This window comes from Tiliqua scincoides, chromosome 2 (genome assembly GCF_035046505.1).
Source record: "Tiliqua scincoides isolate rTilSci1 chromosome 2, rTilSci1.hap2, whole genome shotgun sequence".
NCBI classification, from domain to species: Eukaryota; Metazoa; Chordata; class Lepidosauria; order Squamata; family Scincidae; genus Tiliqua; species Tiliqua scincoides.
Genome location: NC_089822.1, coordinates 31,695,274 through 31,722,306, shown reverse-complemented (window position 1 = coordinate 31,722,306; position 27,033 = coordinate 31,695,274). Strand labels below are relative to the sequence as shown.

General features: G+C 41.7%; 2 protein-coding genes and 1 pseudogene across 2 annotated transcripts; 1 reads left to right on the top strand and 2 right to left on the bottom strand.

Moving 5' to 3' along the window:
* The first annotated feature begins 90 nt into the window (after positions 1 to 90).
* On the top strand, positions 91 to 8,329 carry NSA2 (NSA2 ribosome biogenesis factor). Its single transcript, XM_066615776.1, has 6 exons — positions 91 to 211; positions 817 to 1,004; positions 1,960 to 2,110; positions 4,813 to 4,992; positions 5,530 to 5,722; positions 8,062 to 8,329. The coding sequence occupies exons 1-6, from the start codon at positions 209 to 211 to the stop codon at positions 8,127 to 8,129; spliced, it is 783 nt and encodes a 260-aa protein (XP_066471873.1). The 5' UTR covers positions 91 to 208; the 3' UTR covers positions 8,130 to 8,329.
* Positions 8,330 to 12,865: 4,536 nt separating this feature from the next.
* FAM169A (family with sequence similarity 169 member A) lies at positions 12,866 to 25,334 on the bottom strand. Its single transcript, XM_066615775.1, has 12 exons — positions 25,200 to 25,334; positions 24,136 to 24,235; positions 23,749 to 23,834; positions 22,907 to 23,078; positions 20,598 to 20,777; positions 19,311 to 19,439; positions 19,094 to 19,206; positions 17,112 to 17,166; positions 16,249 to 16,381; positions 14,879 to 15,032; positions 14,291 to 14,506; positions 12,866 to 13,366 (listed from the first exon to the last, which is right to left on the bottom strand). The coding sequence occupies exons 1-12, from the start codon at positions 25,332 to 25,334 to the stop codon at positions 12,866 to 12,868; spliced, it is 1,974 nt and encodes a 657-aa protein (XP_066471872.1).
* Positions 23,356 to 23,471, bottom strand: LOC136642883 (5S ribosomal RNA; annotated as a pseudogene).
* Positions 25,335 to 27,033: the final 1,699 nt, after the last annotated feature.

The window sequence follows — 27,033 nt, the reverse complement described above, 5'->3', positions numbered from 1 at the left end:
GCGACTTCCGCCCGACGGGGTGTCCCCCTGTATGGTTTCCCCCCGCTCCGCGTCCCTGACGGTTTCGTTCCGGAAGGCGGCACGTGGACGTGCACAGACGGCCGCGCGCTAGAGGACGGGAAGCGGGAGGTCGGAGGCTTTTCGGGGTGACACCGCCCTTTCCTTTAGAGAGCGGAGGGCCTGAGGGCGCCTGTGGAGCTGCTTAGCCATGGTGAGGTCGCAGACCCGAGCGGGGCTTCTCCCAGGGAGGGTGGCGGGCGTGGGCCATGGCCAAGGTCTTCCTCCCCCCCCCTTAGGGCTCAGTCCTGTTCTTCTCTTCACAGCTGCTGCAGCCATGCCAGCAGTGAGGGGGAGGCCTGGGAGCATCCTGAAGGAGGGGGGGCGCCCACCATGGTGGGGGGCAGCCTAAGCCCAGCTGGGAGCCCCAGTCCAGGCAGGACCTGCCCACCCCACCCCAAGCACAGAGGCCAGTTCAGCCAGGAGCCCAGGTCTACCCGCTTGGCTGACCTGGTTTCCAGAGCTCAGGTAGTCCTCCTGCCACCGCCCCCCCCCCGGCACAGAGGCAGGGGACAGCCACTAAGGGTGAGTGTTGGGAGCGATAGGGAAGACAAGAGAGTATTTCTTCACCCAGCGTGTGGTTAGTCTGTGGAACTCCTTGCGACAGGGTGTGGGGATGGCATCTGGCCAGGATGCCCTTTAAAGGAGACTGTAGATGAGATTGTTTGCTTATTACTGTCATGACCTGATTAAAAAACTCAGCAAACATCTACTTCTGGCATTACTAGGCATCTCAAAAACGTTTTTTTCTCTTAACAGCCACAGAACGAGTATATAGAGTTGCACCGAAAGCGCTATGGTTATCGCTTGGATTACCATGAGAAGAAGAGAAAGAAAGAGGGCCGAGAGGCTCATGAACGCTCAAAGAAAGCCAAGAAAATGATTGGATTGAAAGCCAAGCTCTATCATAAACAGCGCCATGCAGAGAAGATACAGATGAAAAAGACGTGAGTGTCAGTTTTTTGTTTGCACGTTTGAACAATTTTGGTATGCTGTATCATTGGTATAATTCAGACCTGATATACTGAAGTTGAACTGTATTGAACCTTGAAACTGATATTACTTAAGAAGGTTCCAGCAATGGAGAAAAATCAGACTTGGGGAAACAATCCTGTCCAACACAGGAGCAGCAGCTCCATATGGCTACTACTGGATCTGAGCAGGCAGGAGGTCTCCTCTGAGGAAGGGTACATTCATCCCCTTACCCTGAGTAAAGCCTCAGCCTGTTCAATTGCTGGTGCAGACTCAAGAAACCCCATGTCAAGAAATTCCAGACTCAAGAAACCCCTATCCAACACAGGGGATAGGATCCAGCGGAAGAGGCCCCTGCTGTCCTACCCCCTTCCCAGGCTGGTCCCTACTCCGTAAAAGCCCACCCCCACCCAGAAACGCCTCCCTCCCCACTCTGCACTCATCTGCTCTCTGCTAGTGGCTGGTGCTCCTGCAGCAGCATTGACAGAGCAGCACAAGCCTCCCTGCCAACACCACTTGTTGGATTTCACGATATGCTCTTGGCATGTTTGCAACACCCACTGCTAGTGCTGTGGTTGAAGTGCTGGCAGTAGGACAGTATTGGATCAGGCTGTAAAGGTGCAATCCCATCCACACTTACCTGAGAGTAAGCCCTATTGACTATAATATAACTTATTTTTAAGTAGTCATACATAGGATTGGGTTATAAATAGAATTTATTTTGGCTGTGTTGCTATCTAAAAAAAAAATCTCAACCAGTTTTTTTTTCTGTGATTGATGTCACTGTTCTACTAGTGACTCAGGCACTCTTTCAATTTGAGAAACTGTTTTGACTGGTGTAATATGTGTTTTGATGATATTGTCAACTGACCCCAAAAAAACCTTAAAATGAGAAATTACTTAGAACATGCCTGCAATATATGCTTTCAGTATTAAGATGCATGAAAAGAGAAATACCAAGCAGAAGAATGAAGAGAAAACGCCAAAAGGAGCAGTGCCAGCGTATCTGCTGGACAGAGAGGGCCAGTCCCGAGCTAAAGTTCTCTCCAATATGATCAAACAGAAGCGAAAAGAGAAAGCTGTAAGTAACAATCTAGATGTTCACGTTATTGCTGCTTGCTAAGTTTCTTAAATGTCCCAAAACATAAAATATAGCAGACACCTGCGCACAAGCCGATCTCACAGATAAGTCGAGGGCAGGTTTTGAGCCCCAAATCATGGAATTTTCTATGACCCTCGGATAAGTCGGGGGTTAAACTTAGGAGGGTCTGACTATAATTTTGTCTGATTTTACCTGAGGCCGGATCCTGAAAAATAACCTTCCAGTAATTGTTACCTAAAAACTGTACAGTTTCTAATTTATTAAAAATACAATAAAAGATCATAAGATGCATTTTTGACATTAACTTCTAAAATTCTGGTCTTCACAACATTTGTGTAAACACTGTCGGAGTAAGTGCCTGTAAACAACATACCAGCAGAACCATTAATCAAATCCTTCTTTAAGGTGCCTGGTGTGTTAAGCCAGAGGCTCTGCATATAACATGCAACATAAAACATGCAATTGGGAGTGTGCATTTCAGTTCACAGCAGGGAGACAAGCAACAAAGACTGAGCTGCGCACAGTTGCAATCCTCTTTACTCAGAAGCAGACCCACTGCTTTCCATGGGTGTTATTCTTAAGTAATGGTGCATTGCAGCCTGGGGACCTTGTTTCAGATGGACCTTGTTTCAGGGGTCTTAAAAACCTGACCCCTAAACTTGGGGGGGGGGGGGTTTGAAATTCTTTTGCAAATGACTTGCCAGGAATGTTCAGAGGCAGCAGCAAAAGGAGGCATTTCCCTTCTTTTCCAAACTGGAAGGGAGACAAAGGGGCTTCTGGGAATTGTGGGGAGGCTTTGTGGGAGCATGTGCTGCATTCCATAGCAGCAGCCCATACAGACTACAATTCCCAGAAGCGCCTTCACTTCTCTTCCTGTCTGGAGAAGAGACTAAAATGGCTGCCTCTGAATACTGTAATTACTGGTGAAAATTCTTCTTTTTCTCCACCTGCTTCTCAGCCCATTTCCAGACCCCCCCCCCCAACTTCACCAGACAGCTGCTGAGCTTCCAGAAGCTCCCAGAGGATCCTGCCCCATTCACTGCATTGAGCTGGGAATAAGTCAACCCAGGATCTCAGGCTCCATTTTTAGGCATAAAGTTTTTGACCTATAGGCGAGTATATATGGTATTTCTTGCTTGTTTGTTAATGATCAAGAGAACAGGATGAGGAAAATGAGTTTGTCAACAAAAATTGACAAAGTTGTGATGGCAATTACTACAGGCAGTGTTCCCTCTAAGCTAGAAATTGAGTTCTGTACAGTTCAGAGCTTGGCTTTCCCAGAAGTCTAGCAGTGATGTATGAACTGCCAAGTTTTCATAGATGTTGCTGCACAGTGGTATGGACCTGTTGGAGGGAACAATGACTACAGGTCTTGAGATACCTACTCACCAAGGACGGATGCCCCTGATTCTCTGTCGCAGCAGCATGCCTGGCAGTATGCAGTTTCTTTCCCTTTACATTTTCTGGAAATGCAAAGAACTTGGAACGAGTCTCTTGTTGAACTTGGGAATATATAGATACTTCTTCCTGCTCTAGAGGTCAGTCCAACAGGGAATCAGCCCCTGTCCTTCATTGGCATCCTTCAGTCTCGAAAGACTATGGTATCGCGCTCTGAAAAGTGGTTTTGGAACAGCCTCTAGTGTGGCTGAAAAGGCCAATTCAGGAGTGACAATCCCTTCCATACTGGGAGCAAGTGCAGTCTGTCCCTGGTGCGTCTCCCTGGCTGTGGGCCTTCCTTCTTTGCCTCAGTCTGTGCAAGTGCAAGGGCAAGTGTCTCTTCAAACTGGGAGAGGCCATGCTGCACAGCCTGCCTCCAAGCCCCTGTCCATGACTGCACGAAACAATGAACTTTGGAGCAGTGAGAGGTGCCACTGCCTGCTGCAAATCCCAGCTCTACTAAATACCTTATTTCTGGCATTCTCAGAAGTGCCAGAAGTGTCTCATGCCACATGCTGGGTTTTAGAACAAATAAATACAGAGTGTTTCTTCAGCTTTTTCTAAAATCCCACATTCATATACACGACACACACCATTTTCCCCTCTCATATGGTAGAGACATCTCTCTCCTTTATTGAATGTGTCTCCAGTATCTGCCATTCAGAAAGAATTTGACAGGAGATCAGGGTTGGGGGTGAGCTGGCAACTGATGACTGGCTACTGAGCTAAAGCAATATTTAACTGTGGGTAACTTTACAAACAAATATAGCTGGTCTTATGAAGAATACGTAACCAATATATAGTTATTGTTTAAAGTTTTTTTGCTTTCAATAAAATATTTATATCCTGCCTTTTCTCCCATTACTGGCACACAGTTTAACCGTGAATGCGGGTGGGCTTCTCCGCTGCATTTCTCTCTCCTCCTGGCAGGGGACTTTTGAGCCCCACAGAGGCCATGCACATCCACCTGCAGGCCTCAGAATGACTGTTAGAGTGAAAAAAGTCACTTACAGTTTTTTGTCAAAACAGGAAGTGACATTTTCCTGCCTTTAAAAGGCATTATGAGGGCCAGGGAAGCCCTCTTCTCCAGAGGGTGGGGGGGCTCATATCTGTGGATTCAACTGTCTGTGGGGAGTTCTGAAATGGAATGCTCTGCAGATCTGGGGCACGCCTGTACAATACAATTAAAAAATATTTTCCTCCTCCAGCTTTAGCCCTCTGTTACTCTTGCCACTTTGTTGTAGGGTAAATGGGAAGTTCCTATACCCAAAGTCCGTGCACAGGGAGAGACCGAAGTACTTAAAGTGATCCGTACAGGAAAGAGGAAGAAGAAGGCATGGAAGAGAATGGTTACTAAAGTGTGTTTTGTTGGAGATGGCTTCACTCGAAAACCTCCAAAATATGAGCGATTCATTCGACCAATGGTAAATACTCTTGTTTTTGTTTAATCGTTATATAATTTTCATGATTAACCAGTAACCAGTAAAACATTAGTAGTAGTTCCAACAGTAGTATAAGTCTTTTGTCTTTGCACTACTACAATAGATCTTTTAAAGTATTTAAGGAGGTCAGAGGTAGGACTATAAAGAGTGTTGCTAATCAGTAGACATTGGTTATTAAAGTAATCAATAGCATAATATAAGAAGCAACAGTATAGAACAGCGAACCCTCCAATTAAGACTTTGGAAATAAGACATCTTCTGCATCATTAAACTAGTTATACATCTTGCATGTGCACACACATTGACATGCTTCTCTGGACTTCAATGGACTTTCTGCATTAGTGGACGCTTTCCCCCACATTAGTCCATTAAATCAAGGGTTCACTGTACCAAATATTAAACGCTTCATGTCTTAATCTGATTTGCATATAGATGGAATGCAAAAATATGGATGACTAGTAAAAATATTATTCTTCACTTGAACTAGTCACAAGAAATCTAATGTTTTTTGCACAACAGGGGTTGCGATTCAAGAAGGCCCATGTAACGCATCCTGAACTGAAAGCCACTTTTTGCCTACCTATCCTTGGTGTTAAAAAGAATCCCTCTTCTCCTCTATATACATCTTTGGGAGTAATTACGAAAGGTACCGTCATCGAGGTGAATGTGAGTGAGCTTGGCCTTGTGACACAAGGAGGCAAAGTAGTCTGGGGTAAGTATCCAAAAGCCATTTACAAGCTATAAGTTTTGAATACTAACATTCAAATAACTTGTCTATAGAGATTTCTTTACAACCTTTAGACACACATTTGTAACTGCATGTTTTCAGGATTACCATAATTCTGCCACTCTTTCAACTCTGCATCCTAGAAAATGGCACAATAAAGCAACCCCTTTTGTTCCAAACAGTGCCTTCCATTCTCTCTCTTGGGGGGGTTTAAGAGTCTAGTCCCAAAGCTTGTTGCCTTCAATAGTCATAGACATGCACAACCAATTCTCTATAGGATCAGGCTAGGGAATTTTGTGGGAGGGGATAAGAGATGCCTCAGGGCCCAATCCTATCCAATTTTCCAGCACCAGTGCAGTCGCAATGCAGCCCTGAGGTAAGGGAACAATGTTCCCTTACCTTGAAGAGGCCTTTGTGACTGCCTCTCCAACACAGTGCACACCCCACTGGCACACAGCAGCACCAGCACTAGAAAATTGGATAGGATTGGGCCCTCAGTTACCTATGTGATTAATCCTATACAGTTCTCTGAATCACAGCCAAAACCAGTAGGTATTTAATGTGTTGTAGTACCTGTCATATTCAGTCTAGGTTTTGCTTTACTTCTGGTACATCAGACAGTTGTAGAGAAATCAAAAACCCTTCTGGATTAGACCAAGGCCTATCTAGTCGAGCATCCTGCTTTCCATAGATCAGTCTTCAGCTGTAGATTTTCAAGAAGTGATATTTGGTGACACAGCCCCTGAACATGGGAGATTCCTTATAACCATCAGGATTAATGACTAATGATAAACTTATTCTATGAATTAATCTAATCTCCTTTTAAAGCCATTTTGGCTAGTGACCAATTGCTACATTTTATGGCATCAAATTCCACAAAATAGACCTTGTGGAGAGAAATACTGTTTTGGAGGGAATAGCTTCACAGCTTCAGTTTGACTGGATGATCATGTTCTAGCATTGTGGCAGGAGACGGAGGTCTTGCTTATCCACTTTCTCTAATCCAGTTTAAAAAACTTTCCCTATTGCTATTTCCCAGACTTTTTCAACCTGTGACTGCCTTGACCATTTGCTACCTTTGGCTCCCCATTGTATTAAGTGATAAGCAGAAATTCACCTGTTGAAGCTTTCTTCCTCAATTTGACCTCTTCTGTGAATAAAAGGCTGTGTGAAAGCACCTATTTTCCAGAGGATTCTGCTGTTTCCATGGCTCCCTTCTGTCACAGTTTGCGAACCACTGCTCTACTGTGTAGTTCGGGGGGAGGAGCAACCCCAAATGCTGTAGCTTTTTACATAGGAAATGTGTTCCAACCCTTTGACCATTTTGGTTGCTCCCTTCAGCTCTATGCTTGTACGTATACAGACTTTCATGTGTACCCAGTATCTTTGTACAAATCCGATAGTGGCAGTGCAACATCTTTCCTAATAATCCCTAGCATGGAATGTGTCTCCTATAGCTGTAGCACATAGTATTGAACTACTGCTTTCACTTTTCCCTAGTCATTCTTAGTTGAATCCCACCAATTTTTATGCAGGTTTAGGATTTTTTTTACCCCAACACGTATTGCTTTACACTTAAAAGGCTCACTTGGCCTGTTGTCATCCATTCATCCTGAGCTTCAATAAGAGAATTTGATTTATTTTTCACATTTTCCTCCAAAGAGCTCAGGGCAGTGTACACAGCTGCTTCCCTCCTTCTTGAACTCACACCAACCCTGTGAGGTAGATGAGGCTGAGAGAAAGTGACTGGCCCAAGGTCATTCAGGAAGTTTTGTGGCTGAGGGGGAATTTGAACCTGGATCGTCTGGGTCTAAGTCCACCTCCCAAACCACTACACCACCCTGGCTCTGCACAAAGAGCCACTTTACTGCTCGTTTCCAACTTCAGTACATTAGGAACAATTACAGTACCAGGTGACATACTTATTTCAACTTCAGTACCCCTGAAATATAACAACCAAATACACTATGATCTTAGAAAGTTGCCTAGTTGGAAGGGGTGATAGCAGTGGAGGAATTTTTAGTCTCTTCTCTATGATTACTGCACATAAGCTTTTTTGCTGTAGGTTAAGCTTGAATAGTCCATGCTCTGGTGCCAGGTTTGAGTGGAGAAGAACTTTATCAGAAGATATTGCTTCTACAGCTACTAGCATACAATTAATCAGCTTGTGCCAGTTTCCACAGACTAGGTTACAATCCAATCCCCACTTAACTGGAAGTAAATTCTCTGACTCGCTTCTGAACAGCTATGTATTGGAGTGTGCTGCTAGTGCAGATAAATTTTCACTTTCACTGAAGTTCTCATACACATTGTTTCCTTTTCAGGAAAGTATGCCCAAGTAACCAACAATCCAGAAAATGATGGGTGCATTAATGCAGTGCTACTTGTATAGGTGGCATATTGGACTCCTATTTTGCAGTGACACTTCCAATCAGAGATGAATGCCTCAAAGCTACTTGCAGCTGAAGAACTTTTGTCAAAACATCACTCAACACCTGCTAATGACATCCAAGAACTGTTTTTCATTCAACATTACTAGTAATAAAGGGAACCAGCTTGCAGTCAGAGCTTATTAAATCATGATCACTTTTAGCATTTCTCATTTGCTGAAGTACAAAAAATCTGGTAGACATATGAAAACTTCACTGAGCATTTAGTATTGTATACTTAGTTGTGACCCAAAAGGAAAATTATGGGATGAGGCCAGGATGAGGTCTCGTTATCTGGTATGCTCCTGGGCATTTGGTGGGCTGCTGTGGGATGCAGGAGGCTGGACTGGATGGGCCTATGGCCTGATCCAGTGGGGCTGTTCTTATGGCAGAGAAAAGTTCCAAATGCCCATTCAGGTACTACTTGTGCCCTCAGTCCTAAAGGGCTTTAATATCAAATATCAAACAGTAGGAAGCATTTCTCTTCTTCTTGGAGTTACAAGAGATTATGTGGACTAAAGCTAAATAACAGTTCTGGGTGTGATGTTTAGCTACAAAGGTAGTGTTAAAACAGACTGAGAAGGAAGTTTGTGTAGGATAACTTTACAAGGTGTCTAGAACATTTTTGGTCTGACGTGAAGAGTAAGTATAGTATTCTAGCTGGTGTAGCATGACAGTTAAGATTCAAACTAAAGATGTTTGGTCTCTTATTTCTGCCAAGAATTCTCAACAGGTGGTCTTAAGCAAGTCCTTCGCACTCTGCCTCAGCTCCCCAGCTGCAAGAGGGGGACTCACTTACCTTACAAGGTTAAGTACAGCAAATACTAAGTACTATTATATTTTAAATTTGTGGTTAGTGGCACTATTGCCCAAAGCAGCTTGTCCCCACTCAGCATATCTGTTGCTGCTAGTCAACTGCCTTTTTAAAAAAGTATACATAGTGAAACTGTGAGCTGACTCAAGCGGTCAAAATGCATTAAAACTTGGTATAGAGCAAGGACCTTGACACTAGTCTGAACGTAACATAAATGATACAAGCTAGCATTAATCCAATTTAGGGTACAATCCTAACCCCTTATGTTAGTGCTTTCCAGCACTGGCATAGTGGTGCCAACGGGATGTGAGCTGCATCCTGCAGTTAGGTGTCACTCAGGGAGGCCTCCTCAAAGTAAGGGAATGTTTGTTCCCTGACCTTACAGCTGCATTACCCTTATGTCAGTGCTGGAAAGTTCCAGCAGTTATGTCAGTGCTGGAAAGCACTGACATAAGGGGTTAGGATTGCGCCCCAAGGCATTCAGCTTTAATTCTACTTTGAAGCTACCACATCAAATTCTTGGTGTTAGTATAACCCTTTACAAGCATGGTTCATTTAGATACAGGGGGAAATTCCATTGACTGATCTTAGACCAAGGGTAGTCATCCCACCATTCAGGTTCATTAGAGCAAAACCTTTAATCATATAGTTCCCAGAAGGGAAATCTAGGTGCCAGTTTCACAAGCTGGACTTACAGTCCCCTTTGGTCCCCCACATTAGTCCAGCCAGTGGTAGTTCACCAAGCAGGAGCACAGGCCATTCTGTTAGCCTACAGGACCAACTGTGTCCTAGTCTTAGGTACCTGAGTTTTGAAAAAGCAATATGGACTATCCTGCAAGATTAAATGTTTAGAAGAGAAGATTTCAGACCACTGAAACCAGGAAGAAAATTATAAAATAACTTTAATTACTATTTAAGGACATCAAACAAAAATATACTAAAAAGGGACAAACAGAAAGACAGTAAAACTAGGACAGTATCACATTGAGATTCATGAACAGTACCACAGCCACAAAACACTTAATGCCATATTAATGACAATTGTTGAAGACTGAATGCTACAGCAATACTGAAAATGGGATTATGGAACTGAAACCTTGAACTACTTATTGCTTGTGTTAGCGTTGCAATGATAGGTCTAGTGAGAAGGGTCCTGCGAATGTATCTGTGGTAGCATAAAGAAAAGAAGAACTGCAACAGCATCTGAGCACAAGCTAAAATGTTTTTATTCCTAAAACAAGGTGAGTGCTTACATATTCCATGTGAGATTCAGTGAAACAGTTTAGCATGAAATAGAACCTTTGAAAAAAGGTAAGATGAGTGTGGGATGTAGAACACACCTTGACATCATTGAAGAAGCAGGTACGCAGTAAGACATTTGAACAAGTAGTGAAATTCAATAGAGCTACACAGCTAAAAAGGTCAAGTTTACAAGTTAACATTCTTAAGGTCCTGCCCTTCAGCTAAGCAAAAGTCAATGATAATACTGCCTTTAATAATATACAATGTTCCGCAGTATATTTTAGTCAGATTTGTTATGTATCTTAGTGCAGAACTGGTGTGTCTTTTTTTGCTGGCACAATACACCTTTTACGTTAATCATCAATGCTAAGTAAAACAACCAAAAAAATGCCCTCTCCAAAACCCATCAATGGCATCCTGTGTTAACTGATCTTCAGAACAGTGTTGACACATGATTCTTTACTCTTAACAATTTGATGTTATACTAGTGCCACAGTGAGAGCATTTTAAGTTATCACAAGGATCTAGTGGATAGGAACTTGGAGTGTTGTGGAGTAATGTAATTGAGCAGTGGATCTTGCACTTTATAAACTGTACATATTACCAACACACAGCCCTTCCAAACAGGTCAGCATTGAATGTAACTCAGGCATCACTTGGGCTCAATTCAGAGGTAACTCTATGGACCAAGTTTAATTTGTAGCACACTCCTATCTTGATCAAATGCATATAAACTCACGAGGATTTTGCAGACATGTAAACCTTTTTCTGAATTGACAGCACACTTATGAATTATTCCAGTTCATATGCACAGAAGCCACTGATAGTAAGACTGGTATAGTAGCAAGCCCCTGAAAGGTGTTGAGACTATGAGCTCTCTTGGAACAAAATGCTTGAAAATGGATGCCAGTAGAAATCAATTTAAGTTATATAATAAAGAAGTGAGTTAATTCCACTCAGTTCTGTGGTGTTATATGCAGCAAGACAAACACTTGTTTGAGAAACACATTACGTGTGCTATGTCAGTGTAATACTATCATCAATCCAGAATCCAGAAGTTTCACATAGTTTTAATTCATTGCAAGAATCTTAAATGTCCTATGAAATGTTTACTCTTTATTAAAACCGAGCCCAAATACACCTAAACATTCATATTCTATATATGTTTAACACCATGTATAACATTTTTAATCTAAAGCCATCACCCTCAAAAATTTCAATCCTAACATAGCAAATGGTAGACCATTCTTAAGTTGTCAAGGTGTTTCTTGTTTTACAAAAGGAAAAAGAAACAGTACTACAAGTGACAAGCCGTAGGTATTCATAACTGGTTTTTCTGTGCTTCATAAAAAGTATTTAATCAATGTTAGAAATGCTGAAGGTTCACTTGAATATATTTTCTTATAAACAAAGAATTCTGCACATACACTCCAAAAAATGCCATATCCTGAAAATCCAGAAATCTCAGCAAGTTCATACACTTCAAATCCAAGGCTCCTTACAACATGCTTTTTTAAATCAACAGTACTTATTTTGCAAGTCAACCAAAGAGTTTTTAAAAAGCAGTCGGATCAACTTAGCTAATAGAAAATACCCAGAAAGTCTGTACAACCTGAAAGCCATAGTAGACCAATCTTAGCAGGTTAAAAACAAATCTTTGGAAGCTATTCAAGTGAACCTTTTATTAATATATACTAAAAAAGTTACTTCAATTTTAACATTCTTTATGAACCTGACTAATTGCTGCTACTTATAAAAGATGTAACTGTATAAATCTGAGACTTTGTTTGCTACGATAGTTCTTTTAAAATTATGCCCAGTTTTCTAGCCACTATACTAGGAGAGTCATCTGTGCAAACAAGCCACTTTACTCACAGCCAAGAGATCAGAGGCCTCCAATATAAACTAAGAGCTGATCCACAGTTGGGAGCATGTACAATTTAATGAATGTTTGAATCTAGTTATCTATGAAGAACTGAAGATGTAAGGACAAGCACAACACAAATACCGTTAGCTATTTTGCATTTCTGCTAACAAAAAAATGGATTTGAATTTATTGCAAAATTATATTTGGATCGAAGGTAAAAAACTGAAGTCATAGCCTCTGTTCCTTCTAAAACCCTGTGAAGTTTTCATACACATAAGATGCATGTTTAACTCATTCACAACATGCAGCAGACTAATGACATGTCAGATGAGAGAAACCATTCTGGAAACCACAGAAATACCTGACACGATAGCAAACAATGGAAACCATTCAAGCTACTTCTATTGGAACAAGTATTATAAATCATGGCTTGCAAATAGAGATCAGATGATTTAAGCAATTACGTTGCCAGGTGAAGCATTTGGCCTCTCTAAACATCAAAATGTGGCTGACACAAAGATATTACATCTAACACACTGCACTAAGTAGGTTCTTCTACTTTATTATTTAGCAAGACTGGACATTTACTTCCATTACCCAATTTGCGTCTCCTTATATAGTGGTTAAGAACATGAAATGTATAACAGAACAGGGAAAAAAGGGGCAATTCCAGTGTCTGAACATATGTGTGTTCGTCATGTTCCATGTAGTTTTTAAATAGCCTATTAAAAAAACAACACAGTAATTGTTCCAACTGGATGGCAGCAGTTCACTTTTTAAATTAGCTTCCCTTTCTTCTTGGGTGGTCCTTTGTATCCTTTGGCCTTTCTTCGCAAGGTCCGCCTGTCCACTATGGGTACCTCTATTTCTGCCTCCTCTGAGCTGCTATCTGGAGCTCTCTCCGACGCTGGCTCAGCTGACTCTTCAGACTGTTCATCCAGTTGGTTCTTCTGCCCCTCTGTGTGCTGCTGGTATGAGATGTCCTCCAGTTCAACCATCACCAAAGAGCCCTGGCCCAGAACAACAGGGGCCTCGGGTGAGTCAGATCCTCCCTCCTCACTTTGCTCTTCCAGGGAAGAGGTAGTATTGGGTGACACATTCTCAGAGATGGTGTCTTCTGGAGCCTCAGTTGCAACAGAGTTAGAAAGGCCATTATTGGGGGGTTCTTCCTTGTCTGCTGATGCAAGAAGAGATGCATTTTGAACTAGTGCTCTTTTCTTTTGTGCTGCTACTTGGTCCTCTTCTGGAGGCATTTCTGAATCTGCCATGTTCTCAACCTGAGGAAAAAACCCAAACACAATTATCCTGCAATTATTCTTTTCATTTGCAGAGTGTTTTTATACACGTTGGCCCTCCTTATCCACAGGTTCAGGACCTGCAGATTTGACACCACAGGTCACAACCCATGTCTGAAGGGCCACACTGAACCTCCCCGGATGTAACTGGAAGACTCTTCAAGTCACGTCTGGGAGGTGTTCTGAGCTGAGGCCTCAGGTCCACTCAGAAGGCCTTCTGGAGGCTTTTGAGAAGCACTTCCAGTTTGTAAAAAAAACAACCAGATGTGCCTCTCAGAATTCTCTGGGAGACTTTCAGAGGTGTGCGGAGCCTCCCTACACCTCAGAACACCACTGGACATAACTGGAAGGCACTTCCAGTCAGATCCAGAGGTCCTCTGATCTCCCCCATGGAGCTTATTAATATCCATGGGTTTAGTTTCCATAGGGAGGCCTGGGAACAGATCCCCTGCAGATACCCATGGTGTTGTTCACCCTCATAATAGTCTTATGTACAATAGTAACATAGATCCTTACTGCCATTCTACAGAAGGGAAACTAAGGGAAAATTGCTCAATGCACCACTTAGTGAAACCAAGTGAACTGAATACCACAATATCTCGTTCACAACAAGGCACAGTCAGTCCATTTACTCTTGGTCTTTGCACACTTGGGCAATGAAGCAATAGATCTGTTGACATTATCATGAACACTCCCCTCCTCTTCAGAAATTACCATGGGGAGATCACCCCAGTTATAGAATGCTGTGGAAACTGAAATACAGACACCAAGATCTGTGGTAGTATTGAGTAGAGCTTCCTGTACATAATTAGGTACAGTTTTATCAATGAAATTCTAACATATCTTTCCCTCATGTGTCAGCATGGAAAAGATTTTTTTTTTTTTTTGCCCTTGCATGTTCCTCACCTTATCGGACACATTGTCATCACTGTCTTCTGTTGATTTTACTGAAGAATCAAGGATTAGTGGAACAAGTAAGGTTAATGTTGTTTCCTCCAGATTGTCTGACTGCAACTTTGAGTCGCCGTCCATAACTTCACTTGTCGTTTCCCCTTCTGTCACTATGGACACCTTGATAGCATCTTCAGTTAGTTCTCCATTGAGAGGCTCTACATCAGCTTCCTAAAATGATATGGATACAATAAAATAGTTCATAGTTATGGCTACTTATGTCTTAGTAACAACTAAATTCGACTCAACAGTGACACAGGGCACACAGAAGGCCATTTCTTTACTTTTCTACTCAGTATGACAGGGAGGGATGCAAGTATATGATCCAGCAACAGGCATATTTCAGTCCTCCTCAGGACAGAAATTTATGAACTGGAACTATAATAATGGATCCATCCGTATAAGAAAGTTCTCTGAACCCTTTTCACAGCTCATACATTGCTTTTGCTCTGCTTCTGTCTATTCAAAGCAACTGCATCCATGACTTATATGAAAAGTGTTGCCAAAACAGGGTTTCATCTAAACAGAATAATCAATCACCACCTCTTTTTCATCTTGCTTCTCAGACAGAGGACACAGCAGTGGTGTCTCCTGCACTGGTGGTTTTTGATTTTCAACAAATATCTCTTCTTCGCTCCCTTCCATCTCATCTGGTGGTTCTTCTGAACTTTCTGATACACGCAGAACAGGTTCTAGTCTGTGCAGCAGAAAGAAAAAGAAGTCAATGTAAAATATTGACCAAGATCTATGCAATACAGAAACACATACTATTAGTGTATATTAACTAAAAGGAAAGAAGAAAAAGTACTATAACCTGACAATAAGTAATCAATTAGTGTAATGTAGAGACAAGCCCAAACCGTGAGACCCAGAAAGTCCTCTATCTTGAATTTTTTATTTTGGCATTTATGCCCTTAAATGTCTAGCTCCCATCCCATGAAGGCCCATGACAGAAAATGGTGTGAATTCTATGTATCTCAACTACTCTACTACTTTCTAACAAAATTAACTACGCTTACCAAGAGTAAGCTAAGAATGAAAATTCTTAAAGTGAAAATTAGGACTGCAAACTTTAATCAGTACATGTAGACTGTGAGGGCCAAAGAGGATAACTAACGAGATCTATAATCAAATTTCCCATCCCTTCACATATGCCACTTTGGGGACATACACACACAAAATACTATCAGGACCACACTGTTGGAAGAGAGGGAAATTTTTCCCTCTCTTTTCCCCTGCTCCATTTTTCACCACTGTAAATCCCACCCCTGCACCATTAGAAAAAACGTGCATGTAGCCATAACTTATCCTCAAAGGGGCAAGTAGCCAATTGGGGAAGGCCACTGGCATTGGGAAAACAGGGAGTGGAGAGAGAAGGGTTGACCCCCTTTCCCCAGTCTAATAGACCCAATTGGACTCGGTTCCCCTCGCAGTCTATTTTATATATTTCTAAATCACCAATATCCATCACAGCTAGCTGTGACATTACTGAAAGAGGAGGTCTTAGACTTTTTCTTCTACCACTCAGCAGGAGCATTTATTACGTTCACAGCCACTGCAATGTCTGCAAAATGGCATATATTTCATTTTGGTTAATTAAATATATTTGTACAGTCAGTTGCCTGAATAAACTAATCCACAAAAAATTATTTAAGAAGTTTAAAAACACAAAAATGAAAACAAGAAAGAGGTTTATTGACAGCCCTGCATTAATTTTTTACCGGATGTCACTGAGGTTGAAAGCCCAGTTCCATAATGTATGATGATGATTTTGATGCACAGTTGACAACTGTGCAAGTGCATAAGCCATTCCCTTGTACAAATGAGTCCTCAAGTCAAGGACCAGCATGAAACCTAGCACATTTTCAAGTTCTCCACATTTCTGATAGTACTGAAATACATCAGCAGCATACCGGTTTTCGGATGTTTGAGAAATGCTGACATCTTCACCTTCCGGAATTTCAGGTTCTTGGATCCTTTTCCCCAATTTGGGACGTTTCAGATGATTGCTTCGTGTTCTTGTAGGAACCAGTGTAGCATTAAGTTCTAAAGGATGGGGGGGGGAGCGGGAACATAAGCAAAATATTTGTATTCAAATAGTATCAGAGCTTGAAACAAAGTCTGCTTACCTGACTGCCCCCAAAACTGCATCATCAGTGCCTACAAATTATTTTTGTAATTATTTTGTAATAAATATTTTTAAAAGTTTGTGTGAGCATCTAAAAATTTGGTGCTGGCATCAAGAAATCATAGTATCCTGTTCGGTTTTGTTGAATCGAACTTCTTTAGACTGTTCGGTCATTTTTATTTTTTCTGTAAACCGCTTTGTGAACTTTTTTGTTCAAAGACAATATATAAATATTGTTAACAACAACAAGTGTGTTCATAGAGAAGACATCATGAAAATGTGCAGGCTCCAGTGTTAAAAAGCATGTGTGAATTCTCTGAAACAAATGCAACAAGAGCTAAAAAAGCCAGAAGAGAAAGCAAGAGGCAGATGGTCCTACGATAAAGCTATCACTTGGGCATTCTGTATTCCTCAAAACTAAGAATACAGAGATCAGAATAGCAGGCAGCATACCAAGTTTCTTATTGCTCGCCTGAAGAAAATAGGTTTGAGAGAACCCCTTCTTGCCCGTAGTCCACAGTCTTGAAAATTCTTAGTTTGGCATTGTATCATCTCTGTGCAGAGGCACTCATAATTGAAGTGAAGCACAAAAAGGTTAAAAGGTGATAAAGTAGGTTGTTGGAAAATGAGAGGGGTTGGACTGTTTACCTTCAGAAGTCCCTTCACATACATCTAAGCCATCTTTGTTTCTACGAGACTCAACCTAGAAGAAGAGAACACCAAGGGTTGACAAGCAAAACATACGTAACTGAAGATTAGAGCTTTGGAGCTATATCTCTGTTCTAGTTCATTACTCTCACTGGGAATGTTTTCCCTTTGTAATTATTACTCAGTCATCCATGTGAATTTGCTGCTGTAAAGTTAAACGTCCTTCACTGCTTATGTGAAACATCTTGGATCTCAATTAAAACTCAGAATACACCAGAGCTACTGTCTCACCCTTCTTCATAGAATGCCTAAGAAGTGCCCCACAGCTGTAGGTTATAATGGACCCTCCATATAAAGGAGTGCAAAATGAGAGATGCCAAGGCTGGAAGGTGGAGGTGCAAATTAGTGATGTAGCTAATGATTGTGTAGCCCGGTGCCAAGTTCAAAATGTTGCCCTGGAAGTGACGTCACATCTGGGCTTTTTCAAAGTGAAAAGGCATCTGCCTGCTATCTGAGGTCAAAGAAAATTTGTAGCCCCCGACAAAATCAAATTAAGTAAATAAATAAAAAGTGTGCCCCTGATAGATTCAGGACACTGTATTGGGGTGAACAGGGATGGTTATTCTTCTCTTGCTAAATATAACAGGGGCACCTCTTGAACAACAATCAGTCTCATAGGTCGGTTTTGAGTTAAGAAAATCCACTTTTTGTTCTACAAGGCAATTGTGTTTTCATTGTCTGGTTAACTAGCCATCACTTTTGATGGAATGCAGATATTCCAGCGGGGTTTGTTTCATTGCATTCTACATTAAATTACCTTTCCAATGATATATAACATGATGGTATTAATCATATATACCAAGATTTTCCCAGTTTTGGTCACTAGTGCCATGCTCAACTTGTTGCCCCCTTAAAGTTTGATACCTGGTGCAACTGCTACCCCCTGCACCCCCTTAGCTACGCCACTGTTGCAAACTGAAGGAAAGGGACAAATTAGAAAGTAGAAGATGCCTACAGCAACTGGAAAGAGAAGGAGCAAGTGTCCTTTTCTTCTATACAGACTCTTGCTACCCTTAAAGAATTTCCTGTATGAAAGCTCCCCTCTTCTGAAGAGGACATTTGCTTATAGGTCAGGGAGTCGCGTTAAGGGTAAAGTCATCAGGATGAACTTAAATAGTACAGTGGCTACATTATTTGTGGTAACAGCATATGATACTCACGAGCAAAGCTGGGTACACAATAACATAAAAGCCCTGTAGGAACAATCCTCTCACTTTAGGCTATGGGAAGGAGGAAGCCGTGCTTTTCCCTACCATCTGTGGAGCGCTGCATGACTTGAAATGATCAATATTGCTACCCTCCCCTGCATTTGCTACATACCACAGACAGGTCAAAACTCCACTGCAAGAGTACAAGCTGCAACAGCCAATTGCTTCATTTATGAGCAATCAATGGAGATAATTTGCACTGTCTCTCATATATACAACACTCTCAATCTGCTGTCTGAGGGAAAGACTTCAGTACCCATGGTACTCTGCTTCTCTCGCAAGCACCTCTGAGTGAATTAGATTGGACCTGTGCCATCCAAGACACATGTGCACATCTCAAACAGTGGCAGCATATTCTTTGAGAACCAGTTTTCAACACTATACATCATTAACAAATAATCACCAGAAGGAGTTTGGGGCAGGGAAGAAACTCAACAAAATCACTTTATAGTTCCCTATTTTTCCATTTTGGTAAAAATTCTCAGAAATGAAATAAAATTAGAGCCAGGTAGCACTTTAAAAAGTGGTGGTGTGGCATGGTCTGAGATGCTAAATCAAAGCATCTCTAGAGCAGGTCAGCATCTGGACAGATAACTGCCCCATTTATGCCACTTGGGTTTCATAATGGAAGAAAGTGGGATACAGGTGTAATAGGCTTTTTAAAATTGCAGACAAAATTCTGAACAATACAGAGAAGGCACTGTGTGTACCTACACTCAGCTGTGTTTCACTGGGCTCAGGTGTTTGATCTTTTGATGTGCTGTGGTCCATGGTGCTCTTCAAAAAACTCTCCTCAGTCTGGGGACCGCTGCTTCCTCTTTGTGGACCTTCTGTTCTCAGAAAAATGCACACCCATTTAAATACTTTCTCTTTCAAATAAGTAATAGTAACAACAGCAGGTTTTCCAGCAGTTTTTCCAAAGCCACCATACCTAGCGATACGATATTTTCCCTCTGAAGTATGCGGGCAACTGGTGTTCTCTGGTGCCAATGGCCCACTCCTTCAACTTCCCACAGAAGATCATGATCCCCTGGGTACCTAGCAAAGTACTTCCGGCAAGCTGGTAAAAATACAAACAGAATAGGATCTGTACATGCCCAACACATTTTTAGGATATTTATTTTCAGCTAGAAAATGGTACCCATCTGAAAAGCCACTTCCTAAGGTAGTGCTTATGCTGAGGGGCAGCTGCAGAGACATGAATTACATAATTACCTGCTGCATGAGAGAACTTGGGAGCTTTTCATAGTATGCAAAACATTTTCCCATAGTAAATCATCATGGTTAGTTATATCATGTGCACTTAAAAGCAGCCTTGGCTAAACACAGACACAACCAACCTAGGGTTTGCTCATGTAAAGAGCCAAGCAGTATGTAGCAGTACCATTAAACACAACTTTTCAGCAAGAAGAGATTAGCAATGAAATTTATTTATTTATACTATTATTTAATAATTATTAAAATTTATATGTCACCTTGTAAATAAAACCAGCGTGACAGAAAAGCAATTAGAATATGACAAGTCTGAGAAAAGCAGTCATTTAGCCTGTTCAAAAAAAGACAGACACATACAGGAGTCACAATCCAAAAAGCAGCAGGATGTGTCCATTTTTCTCCATATATAGCTGCTTTGTAGTGAACTGAATATCCAAATTCCTTGTGGCTGGCTACATGTACACATAGTGATACAATCAAAGCTAAAATAAGTAAAGCAAAAGGAATGTTTTACTGATGGCTATGGGGAGAACCATCTATGTACCCCATCATGCTACCCCATAAGTGTGTATAGTTAACCTTAACACATCTCATTCTTACCCCATTTTGAAAATTCAGACGTAAGCAGAAAAGTTGTACAAAAGACAAAAACTATGATTATATACACCAAACATTCCAACTCCTCAGAAAGCCATCTTGCTACCAAGGCTCCAAAGAGTGGAAATCACAGAAGTAACTGCAGAAGACAAGAGAGGGTGGGGGAGGTGTGGAGTTGACAGCTGCACACTACTTAGAGGGTTACCTAGGAAGCTGCTTTATACCAGAGTCTGACCATTGATCCAGTCAGCTCAGTGATGCCTACAGTGACCAGCAGTGGCTCTCCAGGGTTTCAGAGAAGGGCTTTCCCTACCACACCATGCAGAGCTTACCATTAATAAACAAAAAGATGTTCTAAAATTTAAAAAGGTAATTTTCAATGAAGCCATTAAACTGAAGGGCTTACCAGCATGCATAAAAGAAGTCAGTGGGAACCGCAGGCCAAGTGTGTCTTCTGTAAAAGAGTCCACAAAGTCTTCTAACATCAGCAGCCCAAAATCCTTCCCCCGGTGTTTCTTTCTCACAAACATGGTGTCCAGGACTGGAAGTTGGTAGCTCTGTGTCAGAAAGGCACTACACATGCTCCCTGAAATCATAACATCGGGACTGATTAGTAGCTCTAGGATCTCCTCCTTCCTCTTGATGCACCCAAAACAGTTGTCAAAAATCAAATAAAGAAACATGCAATCTTTTCACTCCACCCTTCACATTTCCCATCAATTTCCCGTCTCTTATGCATACTTTATAATACTTTAAGTATTATGAAGAAATACTTTTATTTTTAAACTGTCTTTTCAAACCGGCTTAGAGACAGACTTCGCTTTGAATCACTGCTTGTGCCATGTTGTTGGGGATTCCAAGGCAATGTCCTGCCCTGGACCTCTGATGGCACCCCCTCCCCATTGAGTGCAATGAGCATCATTTCCTTGACTGAACCCTCAGCACCAAGGAGTCAACCTGGTTAGGTGGACCCTCTGATAGTCATGGGACCTCAGCAAGTGGCCAACCCCAACATGAACCTTCTTCATTGCTTTACTTCTGTCTTTCAGATTCAAATTGTATTTAAAATATTTCTTTAATCCAGCCTTGACAGTGCCTACGGTTAGCTTTTTCCTACTACAGAAAAGAGAGGGGTGAAAGCAGAATCTCAGATGACAAGTTTGGGTTGCTGTTAGGAAAGGTAAACCAGAAGTGCATTTTGTCCAAAATGTCCTCCTCCTGCATCTTAATTTCCAGGCTCTTGTATATATGGGGCGAGGGAGGCAGGTAATTTTCTAAGAATCTCCTCTAGCCATGAAGGAGCATCACAACCCAAAAATGGACACAATTTCCTAAAACGGCATACAAAATAGAAACTCTGGTTTGCAATTCACAGGTCCAAAATATTTATTAAAAATGTATAGAAAATAAAAAACCACACCACTGCAACTAGTGCCATCTGCTTGTTGCTTCCCTCAGGACCTGGCAAGTCAGACGCCCATCTGGCCAAATATCAAGTTTCCAACAGTCGTCAACACCATACAATGTGTTGCACTTGGCAACCAGTTTCCCTAGAAATTAATCCATTCAGTTCAATGAAAACAACTACCATGACTCTACGATGTTCCTGCAAGCATTCTTTACACACTTGTTTGGCCAGTGTGTTAGAATAAATCTTTAAAGAGATATTTCATTTTTAAAACAATAGAAAACTGCACCATTGGTTTACAATGGAAAAGAGAAAGGAAGCTGAATCATAGGTCTGCACCAGACCTCTTGGTTACCCATTAATTGAATTTTTATTTATCCTTCCCTTTGTTCTTTTGCAGTATAAATGTGAACAGTAGTGGCAGGGAAGCAACCGAGATGGCAGCTGGCACATCTACCTGCACTACAACATACTTGCCAAGGACTGAGTTCCTCTCCAAGTGTATCAGCAATACTGGAGGAAAATGGATACCTCTTTAGCTTAGGTACAGACTTTTCAGGTAGAAGACCCCTAATTAAGTGTATCACCCAGGAGGAGGTGAAGACTGAAAAGAGGTTCATGATATGCCTGAAGAAACAATCATCACAGACAGACATACCCCACCTGAACTGAACTACTAATTCGTCTCTAGTGGCCTGAAAGGGCAGGCAAGAAACTATCTGAGCGAAAGGCAAAGATAGTGGCTGTAACTAGGGAACCTAAAGAGGCAAAGTATACTGCAGGGATGTCTCAACCCAAGCCTCATGCAGCTCTTTGACATATAATTTGTGGCTCACTGAAATACGTTAGGTGAGCTCCTTTTTGCATCACAATATGAATGGTAAATATATATTCAAGCTTCATAATTATTTACCAGGTATAAACTGAGAGTCCATTGGATTAAAACACAAGTTTAAAGTTCATGGTGAGTAAATACATTTAAGAATTTAAATGCTTCTTACATAATGTGGCTCTAACACATCTAAAGTTTATCATATGTGGCTGTTACATAAAGCAAGTCTGGCCATCACTGATGTATTCTATACATCAATGAGAATGAGAAATTCTCATTGATGACCAATGAGAAATGTCCGACATGTTACTGTTTCACCACTGTGTCCTAGAAAAGCATTCACCTGCTGCCACTCTTGCCCCCTTAAATATGCAGAAGAATTACAGAGAAAGGAGTTCTAGTAGTGAAAAGACTCATTTTGCTCCCCATCTCACATTAAATGTCTTTTGTAAGTGTTTTGAAAGGACAGCCTTACCTGGAAGCTTAACAGAATAAAAGCCAATTGCCTCTCCTTTCTTCCACAGAATCTTAGCATGATCATGGCTACCATGACAAAGGAACGGGAACTCATTCTTCTCAATTTCTTGTTTGCGATAAATTATTCTATTTAGCACATAGAGAGCCACTCTCTCCCCAGTCGTCTTCACCTATGTAATACAAAGAAGAGTATGACAGATGCTGGTAATAGGGAAAACACTTCATTCCAAAATGGCCAAGTACTTAGAGGATATTTTTGAGAAAATGTAGCTTGAGTACCATAAAATCAAGCACTGGATGAAAACTCCATTGGACATACCTACACTTAGAACAGGTGGTTCTAATATGAAGTGGTTTAACTATTATTAAGTTCTTGCAAGAAATCATGTTGTAGTTTTGGGAGAGATGAATGGTTGGCCACCTTCAGTCTCGAAAGACTATGGTATAAGCCTACAGCACCCGGTATTCTCAGGCGGTCTCCCATCCAAGTACTAACCAGGACTGACCCTGCTTAACTTCCAAGATCAGATGAGATCGGGCATGTGCAGGGTGCTGCCATTTCCCATAAAACTCAATCCCAAGGCTCCCTGTGATAAAGCCAGGTCAATTAAGCCAAATGAAATTTGCAGTTTAAACAAGTTTACAGTCAGAGCCAACACCATGAGGCACTCAAATGCAAGAAATTTACAGCACACCATAATCAGAGTTGTCAAAGCACTACATGTGTCTAGACAACACATTCAAATAAGTATAAATTCTACATTCTGAATACATGGAATACTCTACCTGAATTAAATAACCTGTTGAGTCAGAGAGCTTAATTCAAATAATATAACTTACGCGCCAAAGTCCTTCTCTTGAAGGAACAGATGTTCTCAAAATATCATCAATAGTCCACCACTGATCAGCAAGGAAGAGGGCAACAGCTTGAATGAAAAAGGAGAGTATAACGTTAGTGTGTATTAATGTTGTTAACCTTAATTATGTCAAGCATACTTGGTTATATGAGTGCACATTTTTACATGTATTTTCTGTGTAAACACTGACAGAGAAATGGGGGGGGGGGCCTTCTTGCCAACCTTCCTCCTAGAGTTGGCTTGAGAGCTAGGATAGCTAGAGAGACAACTGAAGCTGGGTGCTTTAGATCTCCGGACAAAGGCCAAATAAACATTAGGCACAGCAAGAGCAGAAAACTACAGTAAGGAAAGCAGAGTTTTGAAGCAAGACCTGTGAGTGAATCCTCTGGTGCAAATAAAGCAAGAACTTTGTGTCTCTCTTCACCACCATAAAGGGGAACAAAGCCGACTGTTGATAAACGGATTGGGATCTGGAAGGGAAGGAAAAAAGGTAGTCATGTTTCAATTGAGTTTTGTTGTTTTTTTTGGTTATGTTTTGCATTCAAATATGCTGCAGAGGAAACAATCATTTCAGTTGTTCCCTTCTCAGCACTAAACAGTCAAAACAGAAAAGCAGCCAACCCCTGGCCCTTTCGTGGTTTGTGCTATGTATCCATTTACCAAGGACTCACAGTCAGAATCAAGCAGTGAGAAGTTTTAGCCCTGTAATTTAATGAGTGCTTATTGCTAAGAGTCGAACTGCATACAATTAATCAACTGCATTAGGCAGCTGCATACAATTTGGTTTTGCTCCTACAAGCCCATTTAATTTATTCTGCAGTGGTACCAGTATTTACACTTACCCAATGTTGTTATACCACCACCATGATTGGCTTGTATCCTAAACTTTTGCAAAGCACAGCTCTGTTGTTGCAGGTGCATTGCAAGAGTAGAAGGGGTACTTGCAAAAGCAGAGGGCGCTTCCAATGACAAAGCAGTGATTTACAGATGTTTAGGATAAAAGCCATTGTTCATCACTTGCCTTTTCTGTCATTTATTGAGTAGCATTTGAAACATTTTGAAAAGTTAGCCAAAGGTTTAAAAAGTGATCTACAGGCCATCTGTGGTGAAAGACAAACAGCAAAAAGTTGGACATTAAAAGCAATGGTATCAAGAAACCAGGGACTTTTGGGGTGGGTCGGTGGGTGGTAGTGTCCATTTTATTTGCCTGTGATGTGGTCTCTTGGTAAAGAGGAGACAACGGAGCCTTCAATGTCCTCAGGAACACAGTACACACAATCCCAGACCACATATCCTCACCATCATCTGGCAAGTCATATATGGGAGAGGAGGGCAAGGTTTGGGAAAATGGACTTCTAAGTGCCATCTAATTTTATAATGGTCCACTGTTAACAGAAAGATAATACAAGGTCACTGAATGAGCTTGACTCTTACTTTGACATTATTAACGAGAGACAGGAACTCTGGGTTTTCTGGATCACCACACCGAAGGTCAGACAGATAATCTTCGGCAGAACTCTCCAGATCTTCATGACTGTAGTTATCCAGCAGGTCCACAGGGAATGCCATCCCCTTCAAACATATCACACACACAAAATTACTGCATGTAGGCACACTAAATAATCAGCATTGTTTTAAAAGTCCATGGGTTTCAGGTACTATCAAACATGGCAGAATAGCAGGAGCAGTTTCCAATTGTCACTCCTTACATGCGCTCATACACTGCACATATATGCCTGTACCCCTACACTTACTACCCCTGGAGACTCCAGCTCTGAAAAGTCCCTCTTACAGAATGAGAGCAATGTCTTATCACATGGTTGGCAGGGCCAGTCCACTCCACAAGGCAGACTGAGGCACAAGGCAGACTGGGGCAGTTCCCTCAAGTGATGGCTTGGAGGAGGGCAGGGATGCCCTAGTCCAGGGTCTCTGAGAGGAATTTTATCAGGGGGTACAAAGTTTCTTTTGGGCCCCTTTGCAAAGAGGGAGGGGTGAAAAAGAGCGGGGGAGGGTGGTGACGGACAAGCAGAATGGGGCAAGGAGGGGCGAAACAGGGTAGGGAGAGGGTAGAGACAGCTGGAAAAGTCTTTGGAGCCCAAGTCTACCAACCCATGTGGCATCAGTAGTGTCCCCAGCATCCCGTGCAGGCTGAGTAGTCTGAGTAGATAAGGAAAACATAAGATCCCAGGAAATTTCTGGGACCCCTCCTTTGCCCCGAGGGCCCCCTTTTGGACCCTGGGCCTGAGTACAAATTACCATCTTTACCCCCTCTCCTAGGCCCTGCCCTAGTCCACAGGCCCCCACACTTTCTGGATTTGAAAAAAGAGAAAAACAGAGGTGAAGGGAGCCTTGGGCATCTCCCACTCTTCTGCCCACTCTGTTTGTGTTATTTTTGAATACAATGCCCCAAGGTGGAGGCTACAGTAAACTCTTTGAATGCTGCCGTCAAGCTAAACCGTGAAAAAGAGAGGTGTCCACAGGGCAAGGGAGAAGACAGTGACCGAGAGGGGCAGCATTTGGCACCCTACCTCAGGTACCAAAAGATATTGGGCCACCTCTAATGGGTAGGGCATTTTTTTAAGGTTCCGTGCATGCCAAGGAGAAGCTTGTTCAGTCAGAATGTGCTGAGTTCTGCTGGCAAAGGAAGGAAAGAAAGGCACTTCCTATCCCAAAGTGCTAAACATCAGGGCTATAAAGAAAACAGTGGTACATGATTAATAACCAAAAAACTGCAGAATTAAAAAATGTTGTGCATGTCAGATTAGAAAAATCAATAGAGGTGTTTGTTTCCAGTGAGCAAGATAGGATCACTGCCTTACTGAAAATGGGTTTCCTTCCAAGTTTAAAAACAAAACAAAACATTTTCACACACCTCTACCTATCAGCTTACTGCTATATCACCTGGTTTGGTTTTTTGCACTGCCAGCACACTATTCAGTTTCAGTTGACAGTTGCATAATTAGATCCAGGTAGATATTTCACAAATCAGCACTAATGCCAGCAATTAGATACAGTTTGGTTTCTGTCCCAATTCCACAGGCATTCATACAAGCCTCACGATGTCTACTGCCTTACACACATCTGGACTCAAGTTTCACCAAAAAGCGGTCAGTACTAACAACAGTCAGTACTAGCAACATTACCAGTTCTAACACAGTCTTAAAACTAAATTTGATCTGGAGCCACCCCTGCTGTAGCTCAAATCTTGCAGTCCTTAAACTGCTTGGAACAAATTAACTTTATTATTTATTTTTGCAAAGAAACAGCT